At 36.0% G+C, this 22,130-nt stretch overlaps 2 protein-coding genes across 5 annotated transcripts; one reads left to right on the top strand and one right to left on the bottom strand.

The window, feature by feature from the left end:
• Positions 1 to 4,483: 4,483 nt before the first annotated feature.
• LOC117326130 (meiotic recombination protein SPO11-like) lies at positions 4,484 to 11,430 on the top strand. Its single transcript, XM_033882759.1, has 13 exons — positions 4,484 to 4,633; positions 5,605 to 5,730; positions 6,015 to 6,103; positions 6,943 to 7,009; positions 7,472 to 7,580; positions 7,831 to 7,917; positions 8,139 to 8,175; positions 8,486 to 8,595; positions 8,688 to 8,787; positions 9,390 to 9,427; positions 9,922 to 9,998; positions 10,394 to 10,505; positions 10,914 to 11,430. Exons 1-13 carry the CDS (start codon positions 4,533 to 4,535, stop codon positions 11,031 to 11,033), a joined length of 1,173 nt encoding a protein of 390 aa, XP_033738650.1. The 5' UTR covers positions 4,484 to 4,532; the 3' UTR covers positions 11,034 to 11,430.
• On the bottom strand, positions 11,088 to 19,469 carry LOC117326131 (KH domain-containing, RNA-binding, signal transduction-associated protein 2-like). Of its 4 annotated transcripts, none has more exons than XM_033882760.1 (11): positions 19,277 to 19,468; positions 18,513 to 18,631; positions 18,070 to 18,186; positions 17,557 to 17,700; positions 16,980 to 17,185; positions 16,731 to 16,857; positions 16,473 to 16,534; positions 16,230 to 16,297; positions 15,053 to 15,079; positions 11,727 to 13,448; positions 11,088 to 11,390 (listed from the first exon to the last, which is right to left on the bottom strand). In XM_033882760.1, exons 1-10 carry the CDS (start codon positions 19,440 to 19,442, stop codon positions 13,327 to 13,329), a joined length of 1,158 nt encoding a protein of 385 aa, XP_033738651.1. In that variant the 5' UTR covers positions 19,443 to 19,468; the 3' UTR covers positions 11,088 to 11,390; positions 11,727 to 13,326. The 4 variants fall into 4 exon arrangements, with proteins under 4 accessions (XP_033738651.1, XP_033738653.1, XP_033738655.1 ...); XM_033882762.1 differs by having other exon boundaries at positions 13,248 to 13,448; XM_033882764.1 differs by lacking the exon at positions 15,053 to 15,079 and having other exon boundaries at positions 13,248 to 13,448; positions 19,277 to 19,469.
• Positions 19,470 to 22,130: the final 2,661 nt, after the last annotated feature.

The raw sequence follows: 22,130 nt of genomic DNA, 5'->3' as shown, positions 1-22,130 counted from the left end.
ATGTTCTTTTTTAAGCAAGTCTTAATATTTATAAACTGGCCGCCATAGTCGTCATTTTGAAAAACACACTTAAATTTTCTGCTCAAGTTAAACTGGTGTCCTTAAGCTGAAATTTGGTATGGACGTTAAGGATGGGATGCGACAAAGTGTTCTTATCTTTATAATATCTATATAATTTCCTCCTGTTTCAATTTTTTTATCTCCAAGATGGCCGTCATCGCCGCCATATTGAATAATACTTTAAACGTCACCAGTTCGTTGGCAATTTTAAGGAACTGTTGTCATGTTTTGGCCTTATCAAAAGTGTCATGCATCGAGATATTGATATATCTTTCAGATTTCTTGTTTATTAAGATTTGGACTTAATCAAAACATTGATTCTGACTGATACCATCCTGTACTGAAACATCTGCCACTTGTATTGGGATGATCGCTCAAAGACGCATTCCCAATTTATATTCCAAATAGTATCGTGGTAACGACCATGAAAGTAGTATTTTTAGAAATACAAAATGTATAGTGTATCAAAAATGTATCAAATAATGAAAAATGTTTTCAGATATTTACATAAAGACACACATTTCAATTGAGAATTGGACACAACTAATGATATAAACTACATCATACGGCTGTTTCGTCCTATTAGGACTCGTCAGTGGTGCTAAGGGCCGCAGTGTTGATACCTTAAATGTGATGGAGGTAACCAAGTACTTAAAATACTATAAACCAACTTACTTTCACTGCGACTTTGTTTCGTGTTCATGCCTAACGACGCTTTCATTGGCCTACTCTGCCATTGATTTTTTTTGTTGTTGTGAATTTTGATCGCCCGCAAAATACGCGAAAATTAAATGCACGCAAGAATGAGATAGATTACAGTAGGTCGAAAAAAGGTCAAAATCTGGGTGTTGAGATGCAAGTCCCTTAATACAATAACAATGCGGGATTTTCAATGAACGTCAAGCATGCGTATATTTGAAACCATGTTACTTAGACGTGGCATGCAGATTTAAATGCATTAATGCCCTAAATGGTTAACCAAATTTTATATCTGAAGTATGAAAATATTAATGATCAGGTTGATATTTGGGACGTGGTGAATTTCACTCACGTATTTTTTTTTTTTTTTTTTTTTAATATACATGAATATATATATATATATATATTCAGTGCAACTTCCGAAAACCGAACATTCTGAAGACCGAACACCTCTGAATACCGAGCGAACTGTCGTTGTGCGGAATCATTCCTTCTTTATTATAGTATTAAAAAGTATATATATTTGGTATATAACACATGTAATTAGAGAAATGATAATTTAGTATCCTTGTATTTTGAAACACTAACGAAGTCTGAGTTAACAAAATGTCAGTTGTTTTAAAATGAAATACCAAAATGTTGATCAATATAAGTTGAATCACTTGTAAACATTGCGCATAAAATAAGATATGAAATATCCTTTAACTACCTCCTCTATCATGTATATCTTGCAATATACAAAATATCTTCAAGGACTTCCTGGTCGAAATAAATAAATACTCCCTGCCGTAATTTAAATGTGCATGACGTTATGTAACTTAGTCACTGATTGTTTAGCCTTAAAGGGGGTAAATTTATAGAAAGTACTTTAAAATGAGCTCTTAAGTGTATTGTATGCAGCAGTCATGATACCAATAGACAGAGCCATGAGGAGACGGAAGTCGGGTGTCTAACGGGACCACTAACAACGAGGGTTATATAGGGCCTGTGTCATGGTGACACTAACAGCCATGGTCTTATAGGGACGGGTTTCAAGGAGACAAGTCCACCATCATGCATAGTCATATGAGGACGAGTGGCAAGAGGGACACCAACATCCAGGGCCATAGGGGCCTGAATCATGGAGATACTAATAGCCGGTGTCGTATGGGGACCTGTTTCATGGTGTTATGGGGTGGAGTGTCTATTTTGGACACCTACAGCGAGAGTGAACTGAAAATGTCATATGGGGATTGGCTCTCAAAGTCAGGTCAAAGTGGATTGTTTTTGTTCTCTTTAGCAGTTTGTTCCATTTTAGCTCACCTGGTCCGAAGGACCAAGGTGAGCTTATACCATACCGTGGCGTCCTACGTCCGTCGTCCGTCCGTCCGTCCATCAACAATTGACTTCTTCTTATAAACGCTGATCAGAATTAAACAAAATTTGACTGGTAGCATCATTATGGGGTGGGGATCAAAAATTGTACAAATGGTGAGGCTGACTCCCCTGGGGCTGAGGGACGGGGCCAAAAAGGGTCAATTTGACTGAATTACTATAAATAATTATTTGTCTGGAAGTAAGTGATGAATATCAATCATATTTGACTGGTAGCATCCCTAGCGAGTAGGGATACAAACAACTAGAAATGGTCCAGCTGACCCCCAGGGGGCTGAGGATTGGGTCTAAAAGGGGTCAATTTGGCTAAAGATATATATAGGACTTCTCTGAAACTGAGTTATGTACATCGCTTTTATTTGGTAGCATCCTTATTGGGTAGAGATTCAAAATTGTACAAATGTTGGGAGCTGACCTTCTGGGGACCTTAGGGGTGAGGCCGAAAGGGGTCCATATGGCAATATTGATATTAATGACTTCTTCTCTGGAACTATGCATTGTATGACATTGATATGTCAGTGGTACCATCCTCAGGATACCCACCCCATAACCATATATAGCCTTGCTGGGCATATCAAGAGATGAACACAATCCTGATATAAAAATAGGCCCATGGGTCTTTCCCCACCCCAAGGGACTTGTAGTTTCTTTAAATACAATTATGTTGAGTCTTGACTTCGTTTCTGGGTTATATATGAAGCAGTTGAGATCCCCACAACATAATGATATATGAACAAATAAAGCTATTAGCAAATGGAACAATATTTTGATGTTTTCTCAAATAAACTATGTGAGCGATATAGGCCCTCTGGGCCTCTTGTTTTAAATTAGCATTAGGATAGAAAGACAAAATGATAATATATCGGACGGCGTTTTTAGTTTTAGTCTTAGAAAATATTCACACGGGTATTTGATCAGAATTGTTTTAGCTTAAAGCACCATTTCATTATTAACGTACATATAACGAATAGCAGTGATACAACCGGTACGCATTCATACTTATTTGAAAACAAGTACGGAGCATTTGAATTGATCCGTCTTATTAGAAATTAGAATATATATATATAACAGCTAATCACAGACAAGATCAGCCAGTGCCTTGGTGGTAATTCCAGTGGTGAATTTGTTAAATGTCCCCATATATATATATAAATCACAAGTGGTTGTTAGTCTTTAAAATCGATCAAGAATTTACGTAAAGCAAGAAAGAAAACTCAAAAATGTAAACACGGTTATTGAGCTGTCTTGACATGACTTCCTATATCGACATTTAGTTAACGACACAAACATACCAGCGGCTGGTCCAAAACAACGGTTGCCTGTGAAGCTGTGTCCTTCATATCCGTTGTAAATGTCATACCTGCTGTAGAAATTAAAAGCATATCGGATGCATATGTTTTGAGATGTATCGTTCATTGGAAAATGTTATCCAAGGACAGTGGGAGTGATATAAGAAAGTATTTACAAAGACAATAGAAAATTAACAATCGATATATCCCAGCTGCATTTAGGTTAATACATGCAAGGAAGAGGGTTCGACTTTGTTGTTGCAGACTATCATATTATATATATAGTTTTCACGGTTTTCTGCGTTGTCACTTCCGGCTCACTATAATAATTTAATGCAGTAGCCCCTTTTTTCAGAAACTGTGTCGTGTTTCCATGGTTACAGGTTCCACCAAACATAAAGGTGAATAGGAACGTTGTCATAATTTGTATTAATGACGTCACTTTATGTTCCGATTAATCGTACATTTTGACAGGATAACCGAAAGTCCTGACTGGAAAATATCAAAGTGAAATGATTCTTTCTGGTTTTATCATAAATAGCTTGGCTGTATATTTAAGAACTTAAGTCTTCATGAACTTCGTCCAGAAGTTTGAATGTAAACCTTTTATGCATTCTTTGCGATTCAGTAGTGACGTAGGATAGAATCCAGCATGTTTTCTGGATGTAAAGTCATTTAGTTATAGTCGAGGTAATGTTCTAAATGCCATAAATTGTTTCTCCGTGCACTTCTTCCGCATACATAAAATCGGCCTGTTATCCAATGAATTCGTCTGTTTTGTGACGTTTTTTATTTGCTGTGCCAGTCAGGAATCGATTGGGACGTCATAATAATGAAAATGACGTTACGTCACGAAATGTACATGACGCAACAAAATGGCTGCCTGAATTTTTCCTCCACATTTTGACTTTAAAACCTGTCAAAATTGAAGTTTCCTGATTAACGCGATAATATTACATACATGTAATATTAAATTTGTTTTCATTCTTAATAAGATTTTTGTTAAACTATTTAAAGTTTTAATTTTTGCTTGTCAAGGGAGGTAACTACTATATATTTCAGACACATGGTGGCGCTGTATGAAGCAGACGACACATCCAAAATTCCGTGATGGAAAGACTTGACAGGCCCGGGGGATCGTGGCGAGCTATCGCCGAGTTTCAGAAGGCAATCTATTCTGATAGGAATATGATGTTACCTCAAAATAGAGAGTAAGTGATTTTGATTCATTGAATTCAATGAAGGGAAGTGCTTAATTCGAAGGTTTCTGAAATATCGGCCTTTTTCAACTGTGGACCCATAGCAATTCTAAAAAGCCAATTAAACATTTGAAACCTTCCGGTTAGTGGAAGTCTAAGGAAGGATGGGGGATGACCACAGGGACTTGTCATAAATTTTCAACCCAAAGTAACATAGATATAGGTCTGTATCAAGGCCTGTCTGGCTGTCACTCCAAAGAATACAGGGTCGATGTTTTTTATCGTGACGAACATATGACCATGACGTAAAATGACACAGAATATTGCGAGCATTTTCAGCGATTGATGGTCTGCGTCATATATAAGTAAGTATTAATTCACATAAAAACAAAAGCTTCTGGTCACATATAAAATAATGCTGACTTTTCAAAGTCCCGCACCAGTTTACGCCACGTTAATATGTTCGTCACGGTAATATTTGTCATGATTGTATAACAAGTCCAGTAGAGGTCGGGGTCATAGCACAGGGACTTGGTACAATTCCAACCAATGTCCCTTGGGCTACTGAAATTGTTCTGAATAACCCTATTTCTACCTAGTGGATTGGGGGCATGTGCCATTTTATGTATTTTTGTGACAAGCAATTTGTACGTCGTCGGCGGTGTAGTTAGTATCGTTCACGTTTTATTTTACGGAGCGACAGCAAGAACAATAATTTGTTAATGATTAAAATTTCTCTTTCTGGTGATTTTATCAAGGGATATTTAATCTCAGAATGGTATTGATACTTGGAATAGACCGCGAAGTGGTTCATGAAACAAGCCATCGATACCATTAATCTATAAAAAAAATACTTTGTATGATCGATACCAAAAAGCATTATGTGGAGAGATTGAGTTAACTTTTGAGAAAACGTTCGATTGAATAATTATACGTTTCATTTTAGAGTGGACTGCTGTATATGATTTCCTGATTGTTTTTAGACGTATGCCTGAAGAAACAGTCCTTCGCAAAATAGAAAGTTTGGTCGTGGGTTTCATACAGCAGATGAGCAATGGGGAGCCTCCGACCTTGGTATATAACAGTCGGACGTCCTGGGACAACATCAGGTAGATTATTTAACTGATCGAATAACATTGGGAAAGAAATTTATCAGAACCAGTGCTTATTTGTTTCGTCTTATACGGATAAATACTATTATGTTAAATTATTTATAGAGAAATCCTTTTGACTTTCGATATTTGAATTAAATTGGATGAATCATCGGACATCTTCGGGATTTTCCAGGAATGCTGCAGACCTATAGATGTGAAACGATGCGTGGTCGTTGCAGAAGGGCAGATTAATGAAATACGTGTTCATATTGATGGATAATCTGGTGATTTTTTTTCAGTTTTGAAGAAAATCATGGACTGGTGATGGAACGACAACTGAAAATGACATCAGTCAGATTTAATTCTCAATCGTCTGTGAAGAAGCTCGGTAAAAATTGGCTCACAATAATAATTATTATTAATATACATAGCTTTATATTTCATTTTCATTAAATCTGTATATAATATTTTGTTACCTTTCACATAAAGTATAAATATCTTTGTGAGAGTGATGTCCCTTAATGTAAAAAAAAACTCACATTCTGTAAGATAAACAGACACATTATCGGCATATGTTTGCATTTATATATCAAATTCAAATGATTCTTAAGATTCAATGATACAGACTTTTTTGGAACAAAAATACATTCAATGGACAGTATAGCCTGAGTTTCCTCTGGCCCCGACACCATGACATGGTGTCGGGGCCAGAGGAAACTCGGGGCTATGGACAGAGTTAGGATAACTTTATGTGTCCGTCAGAGTAGTCTCCCTTGATTGAATGGCCTACCTATGCTACTCGTCATCGGGGCCACTCGAGCCCGCTAAAACCACATTACGGTCAGTTGAGGACTATCTGTACCTTGAGGCCTTGTCCTCATATCCATTTTCTTGTAAATGTGATCGAAAATACATCTTGACAATGAGAATTTTTCTCAGATAATTTCCATACTACACTTCATGCGACACTGTATATTTTCTATTATTATTCTGGGGTCTCGATTTAAACGGCTTTCAAGAGGATTTGCTATAAAGTGAGAAAAGTGAGAAGATCAAAAATTAGAACAATTTAATCGCAGAAAGACAATACTTAAGAAAGATAATAGGAATTTTGGTGGTCATATATCGGTCATCACTTAATTACCCCATTCCTTATCCAGAATAGTAACCCATTACAGTTGCCTAGGGAAACAGCGAAGCGTAATGATACCGATGATTTTTTCCAAGGTCTGATGCTTAAAGTCCTAGGTGTCATCTACAGACTAGTACAGACTGGAAAACACTGCACCAAAAGGTTGGTGCAACTTTGATTAAAAATCGCCATTAGAGTAACATCTACTGTACAGGCATATTGAGAGGTGCCATGCTACACGAAACCTGAACTTGATTTAATATGTAAAACAAAGAACTACTCTAATAATTAAGGACCGTGTCTCCATTTCGTCTGTCGCAAACGTCTAATTTTTGTTATCGAACTTTAGGTAGTTACTTTGTATATCTGACCCCGCTTGTATAAAACCTCTTAAGTGTTGAGATTTCTTTATACAAGAGGGACCAGTTCATTCTTAGTTGGAGTTTACAATGACAGTTGTTTTTGATAATTCAAAAAATTAAATTTTCGATAAAAAAAATTGTCATGGCTTCGAGAAGTGTAGCGAAACGTCAGTCCATCAACATATTTAACTTCAATTCAATTTAAATTGATAGTTTGCCCGTTGTAGATTAGTGAGAGCGCTCTTTTTAATATTTATTCCAGGGACATATATTACCAGGATGTGTCAGGGTTCGGGAGTCAGGCGCAGCTGGACGAGACTGTGGACAATATTTCTTGTCTCCTGGACACACCGCGTTGGGGCCTCCACGTGGTGAGTCCGAATGTCTCCTTACCCCTCTACCGTCATATCAACATTATGTAGTGTCGGTGTTATTCTTGAGATAATGTACGGTATATTGTAAATATTGAGTGATGCATCACATGCTTTTGCATCCCCCCCCCCCCCCCCCCGCCCCGATGTTGCTGATTAATTAAAATATGATATATGCGTGAACAGAAAACATGTGTAAGTGGGAATCATGCGGAACTTAAATCTGTATTTCATGTCATCTTTTTTTCAGTTAGCTTCCTCCAAAGGGTGCATTGCTGGGGATTTGTCATTTCAAGATGGCGACGGGAACTTGGTTGACTGTAAATCCACTCGCACGGTATAATTAATGTCAGCAGATGAAAGTAAAAAATTCTTCATATGCAATTTCATTTAGGTGTTTTCACACCTTGTTAAAAATAACGTAATTTATATATATGGAGTTCAGAAAGAGTGAGCTATTTCATATAAAGTGCTTAATTCACTCTCCAACACGTCGGGTTCACGCACAATGTGCAGATATAACTAACAATGAACTTACTTTTGAATTTTCTGTTTTAGGGTGTGATGGTTCCTAATGACGTTAGAGCTTTGAACTATATCCTTTATGATAAATTTGTACATGCCTGGTCCAAGGGAGATAACTTGTGGAAATTGAGCGCGGGATTACAAAATGCATCGACAGATAATACATGTATTTTGAAATTAAAACACGGAATTGTTCGCTTCAAGGGTTTTATTTTCCTGTTCAATTTTCCACGTCCGGTGCCTGGAATACCAGAACCCTGTTATTGTGTAACACCCCCACAAAGTACGCAACCGGATACGCATAATCGCACGTCTTTAACGACACTATTTTGTCACCTATCTTTGACCTTTCTCAACACATTCAACCTTGACATTATTACATTTCCATACGGATGCGTCGTTTATCCTCGTTGTGGAGAAGGATGCCACCTTCCAGAGTCTCCTAGACAACGGATTCCTCGCAAAGCTTGGTCCATCCATACTTATTACGGTATAGAACCTAGACATCCATTTATAATTTCTTATATTTGGTTGGAGTGTCCTCCGGTGTGACGCCATTTTAATAAACTGCATTGGTTTCAGGGTAGAGGGTTTCCTGATGTTAATACCCGGATGTTGTTGAGGATATTATGGGATTCCTTCCACATACCAGTCATGGTGTTGGTGGATGCCGATCCTCATGGTACGTTCCAAGTAAAACATGGAATTCCAAGAGCACTGCATACATATCATTTATATATGAAGGAAGACGGATATTCCAAGTAACAGTGCTTTCCAAAAATGGCTTAAAATTAAGTGAATGTACTAATATAGCGATTTGGGCAAACAGTTGTCCCAAACATGACAAAAAATATATTTTCTAGTTTATTCTGCAACGTGTTTGACGGAAGAACATCCAGGAAAATAACATTTCTATCACAAGTTTAACAATTAATTTACTGTTCAGTTACTGTCAATTAAAAAAACTTTGACCAACACATTAACAAAATGTTTAGGACGGACACACACAGGTCAAACCAGTCATCTGGTTTTATCAGGAGACAAGTAAGGCGTCTTGGAATGCTCGTTCTATGCCATACTTCCGGTGTCCCCGTCCAATCCATTCTTTTGACGATGAACCGAATCTATGAACTATAGTTTTCCGTATCATCTGCCCGACAAAAAATTTCACGCATTTATTCCAAATCTACGATCAATGCGGCAGTTTTTAAACTACAGCATTAAATACCAATTCAGTAGCTTTACTTCAACACCAATGCCGTTAACTCCACCTCTCTATTTTAGGTATTGAGATTATGTCCATCTATAAGTACGGATCCAGAGTAAGTATGGGCAAATTATCATTAACGTGTAAAATGGTCTGAACAACCATATAAGGAGTTAAAAATTTGACAATATAAATTCAGAATTGGATTATGTTTACTTCTTCATCGACATTCCCAATGTATGGCAAACACGCAGAAAATGAGTGCCAACAAAAAGTAAATCAATAAGATAGCAAGTACCTTCAATGTCGCTGACGGCTATATCAAAATGTTCAGGTCTAATCAGTTTTGGGAAAATCAAAAACTTGCACTTGGGTAGGGTCAAAATCACTTCAAAATGATTTTTTTTTTATATTTGTGTCAAAGTCACGTTTATTTTTTATGAATCATCATCAAAATACAACAATGTTTCTAAATAGCGAATGCTTTCAGTGAACATCTTTAGTAAAATGTTATTTACTTTGCAGTAACAAAACCCATACTGCATATACGCAAAACTGTTCCTGTCCTATGCTGTTTACTTGTGTAGTATTTTTGTCCCTCTCGTCTAGGCCTTGTCTCACGAGTCAATTTACCTGACCGTTCCCTCCCTCGGATGGATAGGAGTGTTGCCAAGTGACGTCACAAGGTACAACCGCCTGATTGTTCTCTAGACATGTGCATCTATATATAAATTATCACATTTGTACATGTAGATTTAAACTTGTCGGCAAAAGTGTGGAATTGCATTACAGCTATATTGACAAGAAATTTATACTGGGGCATTAAGATTAAACAATGAACGCAATCATGTTTTCTAAAATTAGAACCATCCGGCTAGTATTTCAATATAGTGACCTCCATGACCATGACATAACCATGATTTACCTAACATGAATTAAGGAAAAACTCGACCTCATCTAATAAACCGACCTCATCTAATAAACCGGATTATATAAATGATCATGACATCAATCAAATTAAATACTTTAAGGTGGTCAATTTTGTCCAATAAACCAGTGTATTATAATACTCTTTTGCTAGGCTGGGTATAGATAGAGCAAATCTGCTACCAATGACCAAGGCTGACCGCGACAAGGCTTCTGAACTTAAATCACGTCCATACTACAGCCAGTCCACTGCATTCCAGAGAGAAGTATGTTAAATACACTAAATATCTTTGTGGTAGCCAGAAGCAATTATCAACAGGTCAAATCTTCTCTCCAGAACTTCAACATTCCAGCTAGTGGCGTAAACCAAATATTCTGACACCAGGACCCTTATTTTCTATAAATAACGGGGAAATCAATTAATTCTAACTTCAATATAAGTCCTGGGGTGGAATAAATGTTTTAATGCATCAGCCCAACTCGAAAATTTGCCAAATATCAATTTCCTTTTTAAGTTCCAAAATCAAACCTATGTATATCAGTATAAATATTTGTGTCTCTTCTAATACAAACATATATTTAAGATGACAAATAAAAAAGTTTTGATCTTAACCTACAAAATGTTGTTCTGTTATCCGCAACATGGAAACTGATATTTGACAGTTATGTTGCAGGTTGACATACTGTTGCAGACCGATTATAAAGCTGAAATACAGTGCTTGGAGTCCATCTCTACAACCTTTCTAACAGATGTCTACCTGCCTGGTAAACTACAGCATGGAGGTTGGTTATAACCTTTCTTTCAACCACAAGTAACCAATTGCCAAAAAGGAGACAAACGCGTGTGCTCAACTTCAACAATTTAATTGGTCCTATCCAGGAACTGTCCCATTTCTAAAGAAATGTCAATGTCTTTGCTCCATTGCAATGCTGACGAGCATCACAGACCTGAAGAGCAATGGGTTCTGTAGCAGAACTAAGCTCACTCAAGTAGCCAGACTGGTACCAGAACCAAACAGTCTTGTCATTGCTAGACCTATCCGCCCAAGACAAAGGCCGGAGGACCTCTGAAGTGGTCAGGTGACCAACACTGTAGGATGGTTCCTCATGGTTGGGTGCTGGTGGCTCCTGAGCCAGGGATCATTTGTAATCTGTAAATAACAAAACATAATAAAGAAATCTGACAATTTATAGGCATGATTTTCCGATATATTATTGGGCTACATCTATCCGTCAAAAAAATATTCAAACATTCTAATTTAAAAGTTTAATCATTAATGAGATGAAATCATATTTTCATTTTTATTATTAAACTTATATTTTATTATTTATATACATAGTTTGTATATCAATTACCGATTTAACATATATCATTAAGTGATTTAACTGTTTTCAAAAACTTATTGAGGACAAGTGATCTGGGTCGAGTTATGAGAATCCTTTCCAAGCCTCTAAAATCACTGGACAAGCATTACCTACTACGTTACCTGTGGATGATCTCCCTTTTAAGAAAGCTTCCTGTAGCTTGTTTATTCCGTTTTATGAAAGCTTCCTTGTTGCTATAGCTTGTTTAGGGGACCAGCTATTTTGTCTGCTGCACTTCATTGAAGGTTATTTCTTGATGGTTTTTTACATGTCTTGTAGGGTTCAAGCTTCCTTTGGTTTATATAGTGCGGTATCATATTTCACAACAATGACATATTTTGGATGAAATTTACTTGCTATTCCTGATCAACATAGTGAATATTGTTTCCTACACCAGAAGTTTTACATGAAATGTTAGGTTTCAACCACTGTTTTGCTGGATATTGTTGTTGACATTTTTAACGTCATATTTCAGACATTTAATGTTATGTACATCTATATTGATAGGAGCATCAAAGAATAACAATAAATTTTCATCCTGAATACTTTTATATGCAGTCTTATTTATGTCGCTGCGAGCTTTTATATTTCACAACTTTGATAGAGCATTATCTGTGAAATCAACAGTTTCTGAGCATCTTTACAATTTGGCACAAACAACTTGTGTTATGATCATCTTTCCCTTCAGTCAGATGTACCACTTGAGATTTACACAAATTTTCTTCTAAAGAGACACCAATATAGCTCAAGCTTTATGTTGTTTAAGTTCATACCACCTTTCCTGTTAGAGATCTTCATGTTTTCATCATACAAATAGTTTATTCACAGCTGGAAGTGACAGCAATCAGATATATATATATATCATTTGTGAACATGCAAAAATATTTATAACATGACATTTCAGTTGACCAAATCTTGATCAAAACTAGACAAACAAATTTTGAAATCCAATGCCTCGGGAATATCTTTCTGTGCTAAGTGGATATTTATTAGTAGTTTATGCTGGTCTCGAAGCCTAACTTTTGGTTACCAGATATCCAATGTTCAGGGCTGTTAGTTCAGTGCTGGGGCTGGGACTAGATTTATATTTAGTTTATGCTATTACATTCTACATTCGCGTCCGAGACATTGGATTTTTTATAAATAGTAATTGTTAATTCAAATGTAAATATTAAATATATAAACTAAACAAATTGCATTCAATTTTCATTATTTTTCATTTTTTATTGTATTTTTGAATTTATTTGGATGCAAATGACAACAATGATTTTTTTTCTGACAGAGACATGACAACATGATTACAATGTGTTTAAATGATTTAACAGTGATTAAACGGCTACCATTAAAAGGACTACCTACACAGCATATCCATGGCTCACAACATTCACTTTTAAATTGAACAGTTTATGTATTTAGTCTTCTTTAAACACATAATCGGACTTTGGACTTTTAAACACATTGAAGGAACCTACACTTTTAACATGTTCAAGGAATCTAGTATTTAAAACACATTGATAGAACCTGTTGGAAGGCCCATTTATTTGTTTGTCCTATGAAATTTTATGTTACTTTGTAACAAGTGTCCACGACTGGAGGTTTATGTCCGAAGTATGGGGGGATGATGGTACTGGCAGTACATGTACCTCAAGATGAGATGACGGATGTCCTATGTACAAATGTCCGCTAAGAATAGATGATATGATGAAGGTGATGCCCTTTGTCTTAGTAAGCTCCTCCTCCACGGCCACCTCCATATGGGTGTTGTCTGAATTGTCCCCGACTGCCTCGTGTTGATGGAGCCTTCATCTGGGTATTGGTTGATCCCCAACCGCCACCAGTCTCACCTGTGGAAAATAAAACATTTTTTGAAGATATTTTCAAAAGAATTTTGAGGGTTGGTCTAATTGAAGTTCTAGATACATTAGTTAACAGTTACGTTCTTTCAGCCATGTTAATTTTTACTGAATATAATGTATAGATTTAGGAATCTCAATTTTCCAAATTATGTTTCAGGTTTCAAGTGCACCATCAAATAATTTTCAACATATTTTTTTTCTTTTTAAAATTTCCTTCCTATGCAACAAGGTGCTTGCATGGTTTTCATCTAATCAAAAATGAACTTGAATAACTGTTTCAAAGACTGGAGACTGACAAAGACACAGTATGTCATGGTCAGCACTATGGTCTTGACTTGGTCTAGCCTATACCGTTGGATGTGAACAAAGCTGGTCACTAGTATAACACTAGATCAAAGCAGAGTCAGACAGACATCATCATCCACACATCCTTCAGACAGGCAATTTTTGCAGTTTGAACAAAGCCTATTCAATATTTAGCAAGGGGAATCTTAAGGGGGAAACAACATTACAGGCTTGTAAATAATTAGTGTAGTATCTATTGCCATGGAAAAGGATGCCTTGAAGCGTGTTATAGTGTAAGTGAGGGGTTCAAAAGAATTTTGAGGGTTGGTCTAATTGAAGTTCTTTTAGCCATGTTAATTTTTACTGAATATAATGTATAGATTTAGGAATCTCAATTTTCCAAATTATGTTTCAGGTTTCAAGTGCACCATCAAATAATTTTCAACATATTTTTTTTCTTTTTAAAATTTCCTTCCTATGCAACAAGGTGCTTGCATGGTTTACATCTAATCAAAAATGAACTTGAATAACTGTTTCAAAGACTGGAGACTGACAAAGACACAGTATGTCATGGTCAGCACTATGGTCTTGACTTGGTCTAGCCTACACCGTTGGATGTGAACAAAGCTGGTCACTAGTATAACACTAGATCAAAGCAGAGTCAGACAGACATCATCGTCCACACATCCTTCAGACAGGCAATTTTTGCAGTTTGAACAAAGCCTATTCAATATTTAGCAAGGGGAATCTTAAGGAAACAACATTACAGGCTTGTAAATAATTAGTGTAGTATCTATTGCCATGGAAAAGGATGCCTTGAAGTGTGTTATAGTGTAAGTGAGGGGTTGTGTCCAGAGATAATTGTTATTTTCCATTATTCAATATGATTTTTCCATCACTAGTATATATCTTCTCCAGTGCCAAAGATCTTTGAATCATAAATTAATCTTAATTTACTTGTCAAAGTCATGTTATATTACACTGAAATGGAGGTTACATCCACTGTATCCTAAGGTCATTACTTTGTGCAACAATGTGCAGGATGAAGCCACTAAAAAAGCTGGTTTGCATTGGCATTGCAACTTTTGCGTTTTAACGTAAGCGGTGTCCAGCACATTCTTTATCATTATATTCTTCAGAAAGACACAAGGTGAAAGGAAATATTAAATCAGTATGTTTAACTTGTTGCATAATTTTGATACAGTTGTGCAAGGTAACGAGATTTAATTGGTCTCGAGTAAATTCAGTGAAATTGTGCATTGCAAGAGTCCCAACCACACCGTCAAACTACAAATATCGCTACATACCATATCCAGCTTGGTCATATTCTCCCTCTGCAAACGAGGAGAAGGAAATATTCAAAATAATCAAAAAAATACAGATTTGCACTAAATTGAAAGTGGTTTTGTATTTGCCACTTACAGCAGTGCTATTTGTAGGTGCCCCAAATTAATGTTTGCATTTCCACCTTCTGTTATCAATATAAGGACAAAACATGGCTTGTTCCCCATTGCATTTGTGTGCTCGAATTTTCATTCCCAAGTCCATTATTTTGTACTCCATACCAATATACCACCAATACTGTTCATGTTTAAAACACAAAGCAGGCAACATGTTTATCGGACATGCACTTCTCATTTTTTTGCATAAAATACAAGTAAAGTTATTGGTCATTCTTATTTTTTTTAAATTGTTCATCTGTTCTCCATTCATATTACATTTTCAAACTGTCAGTGTGCCATAAAGATTTCTTTTTTGGTCTTTATTACCCGATTAAAATACAAAGATTTAGATTTCAAAGAGCTTTAAAACAGTTTAAGGGGCTTTTCTGCACATCATTGGAATATGCCACAAAGAAACTGAATACAGGACTGAATGTAGTCAGTAAACCTAGGTAAGGTTTTGTTTTCCAAGGGTTCAGAGAAGATAATATAATTGAGAAGAGCTTGAAAGAGGAAGTATGGTGCATATAAATTTAATAAATCCTGTGCAGTTTCAGTTAAGCTTGCATACATGTGTTTGTTGAAAGAAGTGCTCAGAGTATAATATATATAAAGTTTTATGAAATTTTGTCGAAAGATTTTAAATCTTTGTGCCAAGATTCTGTAGCGTTAGACGACCTTTTGACTGGTCTCTGCTCATAATGAATTGTTAATGGGAAATTCATTGCAAACAACTGACTTCTATGATTCTGACCAATCTTCCTGATAATGTTGATATAATGCATGCTTGACCTACTTGAATAGTGATGCAGCAGTAAATTACTGTGTGAATTGAAATATGATATTGAAGATTGTGCAGTTGTGGTCTTGGACCTAGAATGCATTACCTTGACAATCAAATGGACTCTAAGACCCTTACTACGAATACTACAAGTTTGATTGTGTTTGGCTTAAGAAAAGACCAAGCTAAGTTGTGACAGAATAAGACAAAATTGATAAATGCTTGTGCCACATTATAAGGACTTTGTGCATTAATACATACCATATCCAGCTTCTTCATATCCACCTGCTGCACTTGAACCATGTCCATAGTCAAAATACTGAGTATCACTATAACAAAAGAATTTTTATTCAAAATAGTTCTTTCAAAAATAATTCAGGATTGGAAATAATCTGAAATATTAAGTCTGTTGGTACAGTTATGATTAAGGCAATACAAAGGATAGTTTGATTTTAAGCTCTGGTAACCTCTCGTTCAGAAAATATTAACATTTGCAATACATACCCTCCTCCATAACTGGCATCAAACGTTTCTCTTGCATATGGATCCGAGTATTCTTCATAGCCCTAAAAAATCCACACATTTATATAAGTCGCCATTCAATTTCAATTAATTTCTGAGAATATGATTTAATTAAATGTTTCGGATAAGTTCAAAAACTATTTTTATTGTGACAAATGCATACAATTTATCAAAGTTTTGTGCTTGAATTGTACAGCATATCGATGATACTTTCATATCACAGATTGTTTATATACTGACCTGGTTTGAGTAATCATTGTAGCTGGTGTTTTGTGCTGGTGGGGGAGCTGGTCGTCCCCTTCCTGATGGGGCACCACGTGGGGCTCCTCTAGCAGCACCAATTGTAGAACCACCTCTTGGAGCACCCCTGAAAGATTCATAATTCATGTTGCTGAGCAATAATTATTCTATCAGTCGCGTTTGGAAAAAAACCAACTTTCTAAAACATAAACATGATTAAATGAACATGTGTACAAAAGTTGTATTTACCTGTGTGACACTGACCTGCCCGGAGGTGCAGCACGGCCACCGCCTCCTCCAGTGGGCCCTCCACCAAGGATACCACCTCTTCCTGCCCCTCGGGGACCTCCACGCCCCCTCCCACGACCACCCCCGACACCACCTGGAGTTGGCTTCTCGCCATTCAGGAACATCATCTCCTCCATCTGCTGCTGTGAGATTTCATCATTGTAATCCTAAAACACAAAATTATTCACAAATTTTAGTTTACATCATGCCTGGTTTTAATATTGAAAATTTTCATGACAAATGATTATTCTTGTTCTTGTGTTTCAAGACACACAAATCTGATATTTTCACATCATATTGGAAATTATAGGTCATTAACAAGATTTAGCTATTATTTATGGCTTCAGGATATAGTGTTTTCTACAATTTTTTTGCCGTTAACACCATTGAGTCGCTGTAAAATTTAATCGTCTTTTTCAATAGTGTTTTCACTGCTAGTTCAATGTATAAATCACCAGGCAATGTAACATTTTCTCGGCACAGTACTAAATACAACATTGTCAGGACAATGTTCAACAGCTCGCAGATTCATACTTACTGGTGTCAAGAATTTTTGCACCTCTGAAACTGCATGTGATAGTCTGGCATAACAGTCAGACACCTCACTGTACACTTCTATGAGAAGATGGAGATCTTCATTCAAATGTGCGTACTTTCCACCTTCCTTCTTCATCTCCTCCTCCTACAAATAAAAATAACTTGTAGTGATATGGCCTTACGGTCTATTCATATACATAGTTTTAAAGCTTTCTTGATATGACTACCATTATTACTAGAGCTGAAACGAACGTTCGCGAATGAATACCAATTTCCCTAATATTCGAATAAACCAAACGAATATTCGAATGTCAAAATATGCTATTTGTTTCAGCTCTAATTATCACATGGTGTCTTTGATAATCACAACATTTTACTGATAATTTATTTCCTCAGGATGAATAAGCAACTTATTTTTCATAACTTTTTTCAGTAAATTAATACTTGCAACTACAATACTATGTAGACGATATGAAAATCTTAAGAAATGCAATGGGGTTGCAATGACAAGTACCTTGTTCTTGTCTCTCATGGAGCCCTTCCCTAAAATTGACATCTTTGTTCCTGTCTCTTCCTGTAATCTCTTCAATGACATTCCTTTGGGTCCAAGAAGCTTTCCAACAAAATTGAACTGAAAAAAAAAAGATTTTAATGTTTAATTTTTTAATTCAGTGATATATTCTAGTATTCATATTCTTGAATCAGTCAGACAATAGAACATTAGGATTTTCCTGGTTATATATATATATATATTTTAAAAAGATTATTAGGAATTGTCTTGCTTTATATATATATATATATATATACAGTATTTTTTAAACAGATCATCAGATTAAATATCTTCCAATGAATCTGTAAAAGATCATTTTTGATAATTTATCTGGTCTAAGAGTTTATCCCTGTTCTGTTAACCTTTGTTATTGCTGTCTTCACAAAACACATATGAATTCAGGTTACCTTTGGAAAATCTCTGACAGGAATTTTCACTTTCAGCGCCACGCCTTGAGGTCTTGAGTGATGTGCCTCCACAGTTGGGACTTGCTTCTTGGCATTTCCTTGTTCAACTCTTTTGACCTCTTTCAATTCAAAAACAAAATATATTAATCGTGTGTAAAGAATCCTAGGAAGTTTCGAAGAAGGTATTTTATTTTTAAATTCTTTCATCCAGCAGTCAAACTCAAAAGAGATCACAACTGATATTACCGTAATGTAAATTCGCCTAACTAAAGAAATCACAAATGATATTAGGCCTACCGTAAATTACGATAACTTAATTGCAAAATCCATTATAATCACAATTGCAATGAAGCCTTAGTGGGAGCAAGTTCCTTAGTATCTTACAGGAAATGGTCCGTTTAACATTGGTAATATTTACTTAACGGGTTTTACATCCGCTATTACGGCCTTTCAGCTGACGATTCAGGTAATACAGTTACTACCGTTTTTATGTAGGCTACCAGTAGGCGAGGGAAGGGGGAGGGGGGCGGTGCGATCCTGCATTTCTGACAATAAACACAGACATGCTTTTGCAAACGAATTGAGTTTTGTTTCTATATGTTACATATTACTTGTGGCGAATTCTTATGCAATATAATATTGGCCTGTTGCTATATGGGCTTTTAACTAATATGATATCAAAATTTCGCCGGCTCGCACGCTTTCTGTGTCATGGCGTCCGCGCGGACAAAAGATAATGCTTCTGTGCTAGTTGTCAAACTTACCATCGTTTAAGAGTCTTGATGCATGTGATAATGTACTAGCGTCGACCTGTGACACTTCTGTTTTAAGTTCTTCTAAATATTTAACACTAGCCGGTCCCAAACTCGCTGGTTGTTGTGCTTGCTGCATGGCCATTTGATTCATGCGTGGTTCCCGTTTGAATTCCATGATGAAGGTGGTGGCGTTCAAGTCAAGTACCTTTCGAAATACTACCGCGACTGAAAATAGTGCAACGTCTGCACTCTAATTATACGCATTTTAAAGCATTTATAAAATATTGCATAGCATAGTCAATGCAACTGATAACATTTGAAATGTTTGTTCTTTTAAAATAACATATTTGAGCCCAATTATTGAAAATGCGTAAGAATAAATTATGTAAATTACACGGATTACAGTGAATATTACGGCAGACCATGTGCGAAGGGCAGATAACTCTTGTCAGATTGGATATCGTTAGGCATAGGTTCCTGACGCATACGATTGGAAAATACTGTGTAATATACTCAGTATATATATATATATAAATAAGCATACGTATTACATATTTTCCTATCTTATGCGCCAGGAACATATGGTTAAGGTTGACGATCCACGTTTGCACGTATCAGTATTTTTTTTGTAGTTTGGTATGGCGCGGGAAGGATGTCATAATTAAATATTTTTGCCTAGGCAAAATTCGATTTTTGCCTAGGCAATAATCGAAACAAAATGATTTTTGCCTAGGCAAAAATAAAATATTGCCTAGGCAAAATTCGATTTCTGCTTAGGCAAAATTCGATTTTTGCCTAGGCAATATTATCGAAACAAAATGATTTTTGCCTAGGCAAAAATCGAATATTGCCTAGGCAGAAATATTTTTGCCTAAGCAATATTTGATTTTTGCCAAGGCAGAAATATTTTTGCCTAGGCAACAATATTTAATTATGACATCCTTCCCGCTCCATAGTTTGGTAAATTAAATCTAATATTTTCGTTTTTATAAACTCGCATATTAATTACGATCGAGTAACCGTATGCAAATGCTATCGCCCATTCCCGGCTACAGGGGCATGTCTTCTCCCATATTAACAAAAAGAACACCTAGGGATATTTATTTGGTATTTTACTAGACATGCCATGCGCCTGTACCCGGCGGTGTTCCACTTGGGGTATGAGTTTTTGCAAGGCTTCTATAGTCCATTTGAGTATATTCGGTATACAGTACACATTTCATTATTATTTATTTTAACTTTTTTTTTATTCTACAATATTCTGAACCTTTTTCTCCCATCAAAATTCACTGTAAAGTTTTTTGGAGTAGATAAAATCTAGATTCTAATTTTTTAAAGTTTCTTATTTCCGTTTTAAATAATAGTGATATCACTCAGATTAATGATATCATGTGTAACAGCAATCATTAAGTGATAGATATCACTAATAAGTCGTTTAAGTGATATCATCTAAAAGACTATAAGTGATATTCTATAAATGTGAATAAAAAGTAAAACGGCACCCATACGAAATCCATAATATTTCACGTACACCATTCCGGGGGGGGGGGGGGGGGGCCTGGTCTAGGAGGGATGTTGCAGCATTTTTTTTATATTTTTTTTTTCAAATTGCATAAAACTCAAGTTTTCCAAAGGCCTCAAAAGGAAGTCGATCGTGTACGTGCCGCCACAGGGGCTTGGCACGATTTTCCAAATGATGGTCCATATATATATGTATTATAGTGTCACATATATATATATATATGGACCATCATTTGGAAAATCGTGCCAAGCCCCTGTGCGTGCCGCAACAAGATCATCGCCAAACCCAAGAAACATCAAAGAAGTCATTAAATACAACTTAAATCGATGTCAACCAGTGATTCCAGTGGAAAGTAAACATCCCATTCACTATTCTCATATTTGGTGTAATAAGCATTAGAGATCTAGACATGAAAAAATGGCGATCGAGTATGGACACATTTTTTTCTCATTCTTAATTCACAAATTTTGGATTTAAGTAGTTTGAGATAACTTTCAGAATTTGAATCAAGTTCACAAAATATCTCATGTTTGTTTATCAGATGCATTAATCTGGCATTGAGGATTTATATATCCTAATATGTTACTAAGATTTGTAGATTAACCTGCCGTCGCAATCATTGACATTGTTCCCCTAGTGCACACAAGGCTATACGATAGCTACAGGTTACCGAGTAAGCATGATTCATATAATATCAAATTTATTTAACAGTTAATGATAAACCATTCTGACAATATTTTCTATAAAGACCTATAGATACTTTTTTTTTGTATATTATTATTCGGATATAACTTCACATATCCGTGTCAAAAATTAAGAGGTTTTACATAATACCTGACTGTTAATAGGATGTTAAACAAAATAAACCAACCCAAACCATGATGGCCGGTTCTCCAGTTTTGATACAATGAACGTTACGTAATGATTGTACTTCAGCTGGTACAGTGATACTACACACTTTGTCTTTCAACATTTGTAAAATTTGAATTTCATGTGTGACCTCCTTGTAACAAGCACGTGTCTGACTGAACAATAAAAAAAAATCTGGAATCTGAATCCTAGGCGGTCGGGGTTCGACTCCCCCTTTCGGACGCGGGGTCACCTGCCGACTATAAAACCATTAGGCATAAATTTTAAAGGGGCATTCCTTCGTTTAAATAAAGTTTAGGTCGTCAAAATTGAACTTACTGGAAAAGATGTATTTTTTCCAAATAGTAAAAGTTATGATCTTTACATTAATAAGGCAATTTTACTCTTAAGATAAACCAAAGTTCTTCGAGTATTAAGCCCTGTGAATTCTTAATTCGACCCGAAGTATCACTAAATACCGCAAAGACATAC

The sequence above is a fragment of the Pecten maximus genome, chromosome 4 (genome assembly GCF_902652985.1).
Source record: "Pecten maximus chromosome 4, xPecMax1.1, whole genome shotgun sequence".
NCBI classification, from domain to species: domain Eukaryota; kingdom Metazoa; phylum Mollusca; class Bivalvia; order Pectinida; family Pectinidae; genus Pecten; species Pecten maximus.
Note: the sequence above shows the minus strand (reverse complement) of the source record. Positions and strands in the feature narration are given on the sequence as shown.